Source organism: Phoxinus phoxinus (assembly GCF_949152265.1).
Source record: "Phoxinus phoxinus genome assembly, chromosome: 22".
Taxonomy (NCBI): Eukaryota; Metazoa; Chordata; class Actinopteri; order Cypriniformes; family Leuciscidae; genus Phoxinus; species Phoxinus phoxinus.
The window spans coordinates 6,604,382-6,607,037 of record NC_136897.1 but is presented as its reverse complement, the minus strand read 5'-3'; the positions used below and the strand labels follow the sequence as shown (position 1 = coordinate 6,607,037).

The 2,656-nt window shown below is 46.9% G+C and overlaps 1 protein-coding gene across 1 annotated transcript; it reads left to right on the top strand.

Moving 5' to 3' along the window:
- Nucleotides 1–323: 323 nt before the first annotated feature.
- LOC306990713 (uncharacterized protein) lies at nt 324–2,301 on the top strand. The gene is made up of 2 exons (XM_079597917.1): nt 324–1,585; nt 2,060–2,301. The coding sequence occupies exon 1, from the start codon at nt 344–346 to the stop codon at nt 1,283–1,285; it is 942 nt and encodes a 313-aa protein (XP_079454043.1). The 5' UTR covers nt 324–343; the 3' UTR covers nt 1,286–1,585; nt 2,060–2,301.
- Nucleotides 2,302–2,656: the final 355 nt, after the last annotated feature.

The window sequence follows — 2,656 nt, the reverse complement described above, 5'->3', positions numbered from 1 at the left end:
TAAAACGTCCTACTTTATGGCGTCCGAGTACCTGGCTTGTAGGAAATGCAAGAGGAATGTGATCAGCTGGAGCTTTGACATCATATCACAGCTTGATATCAGTCATAGGCTTCACTTTCCCTGCATTCTTACCTCAAAGTTGGCATGCGACATGGCAGTGGTCCGCCTTCTGCGTCAGAGAGGTCTGGGAAACAGCAGCAGTCAAGTGCAGAAGAAGCTTGAGGAGCAGCACTCTGAGATCTGGCTGCAGAAGGTTGTCCAGTTTCTGACAGATTGGCAGAGTTTCCACAAAGGGATCACTGCAGGTCTTGTTATGCCTGTGTCTTTCGAACACCCACCTGCTATGCTCCCTGTACCCAAGCACCGGTGGCTGATGCAGGTGTATGCTCAGGATGTCCTTCAAAGACTGGATGAGGTAAAAGCCAGTATAACATCACTGTTTGGACGAGTGCTGAAAATGGATTCCACCAAGAAGGTTGCACGCAAGCTTGCTGGTCACAGTGCTGGAACAGCCACCTGGGTCACAAATGTCGGAAACGAACATGGTCAGGTCATCATGTCTGTTCTTACAGCAAGTGAAGGCTTTGGATTGGCGCAGATGGTTGCTGGCATCATCAAAAGGTACAGGGATGCTGCAGCGCCTCCGCCTGTACTCCTGTATGTCGACCGAGACTGCTGTGGGGCTACTCACCTCAAAAAGATGTTTGCGGAATGGAAGGACATGGAAATCAGACTCGACATATGGCATTTCATGAGACGGATTTCTGTGGGGTGCACAACAGATTCACATCAGCTGTATTCATCTTTCATGGCTCACCTCAGCCGCTGTATTTTTTCCTGGGACCAGGAGGACATAGACAGGCTTGTCGCAGCAAAGCGTGCAGAGTTGGAAGCACAGTTAATGCAACCTTCAGATGCTGATGTTTTGCGTCGCCTCAGCAAGAGTGAACTGGCCCTTCACTGCAAGAGAACCACACGTGGCACAAGGGAGACTGTGGATCTCATCACCCAGCTGATCCAGTCCTTTGAAGGGGAGAGGGGACGTGACACTTTGGGCGTGCCTCTCATCAATTCAGCTCGAATGGCTGAGATATTGAAGTCTCAGAGGAAGCACGTGGCCTGCATTCAAGATCCCCTTGGTGTGCAGCTCTATGTGCAGACAGGAACCCTGAAAAAGGGAGGGCACACTCTGCCAACATTTAGGTGTGCCAGAGGTTCGACTTCATTGGAATCTTTTCACCTGCATCTAAACAGGTTCATTCCAGGTAAAGTAACTGTCCTATAAGTCTTTTAAAGTTAAATGTATTATGGTTGTAAGTAACGTAATATTAAAGTCTTCTTTTCTTTAAATTTGTCTTTGTGTCTTTCTTTCCTTTAGGGACGTTGGCCAGTGATACATTTTTCCAAGCCTACCTGTTGGATGGATTAGCCCGGTGGAATGAGGACAGAGCAGATGCTGCAACCTCTCAGGGCGTGCAGAAGCACCATTCATACAGTGGCCTCCTTCGTCATGCTGCTAATGTGCTGGGAGAAGATGTTCTTGGACTGAAGATAGTGTCATATGTTACTCCACTTCAATATACTGGTACGTTCATTACAGTTGTCTGTTAAGTGTTTTTTGCTAGTTTCAGCTCTACGCAGTTATCATTTTCTCGTCCTGTGCCACGTTGTTTAAATAGCAGATCCGTTTGCTCTCTGGAGAAGCGTTCAGTCTTTCCGCTTGCAAACTGCGCCATGTAAATAGAGATAAGACTCTGATTGGTTTATTGCACGTCACACCCAAAACACACCCATTACTCATTAAGAGAATAGGGACGATCCTTTTAGACCATGCGCTGGGACCATTTTTACCTTCGTTGACTTGCCGACTAGCAAAAGTGGATTCGGACACACCCTAAGTGCACTTGCGCCGTGTGTTTCAGACCATGTGCTTAGATTGTTAAAATAGGGCCCTTAATCAAAAAAATAATTGTCAACTGTACAGGGTTCCTACACAGTTTGGGAAATTATGGAATTTTGGAATGTGTAGGAACTTTTTTCTCCTCTTGTTGTGTTTTAGGTGAACTTCTTGGAGTAGAGTATCTATACCAGCAGACTGGCGAGGTTCCCAAGGTCTACAAGTCTGCAATTCAGGAATTGGAGACTGCTGATGTGTCTATTGTAGAAGATGAGGGCTATGTGGAACCTGTGGACTTTGATGATTTGACCCTCTCTGCCTTGGATGTAGAGCAGCCTCCATGTGTGTTACCCTCTACAGCATGTGCAGTCCCATCAGAGCATCCACACACGTTGCCCTCTACACCATCCAGACCAACCTCAGAGCATCCATACACGTTGCCCTTTACACCATCCACAACAACCTCAGAGGATCCACACACATTGCCCTCTACACCATCCACAACAACCTCAGAGGATCCACACATGTTGCCCGCTACACCGTATGCATGCAGTCACATCACCTTCTTTTGGTCCCTTGCCAACTCCACCTGTCACACAGTCTACACCGGCTCTACAATGGACACACAGAAACCTGTCCAGTGAGGTGTCTTCCTGTGCAATGCCATCTGCTTTTCCTGATGTAAGAATCCAGACTTTTCATACATTTTATGTACTTGTTGTTTAAACAAAGGTATAATTGAAGACTTCAGATGCAAAA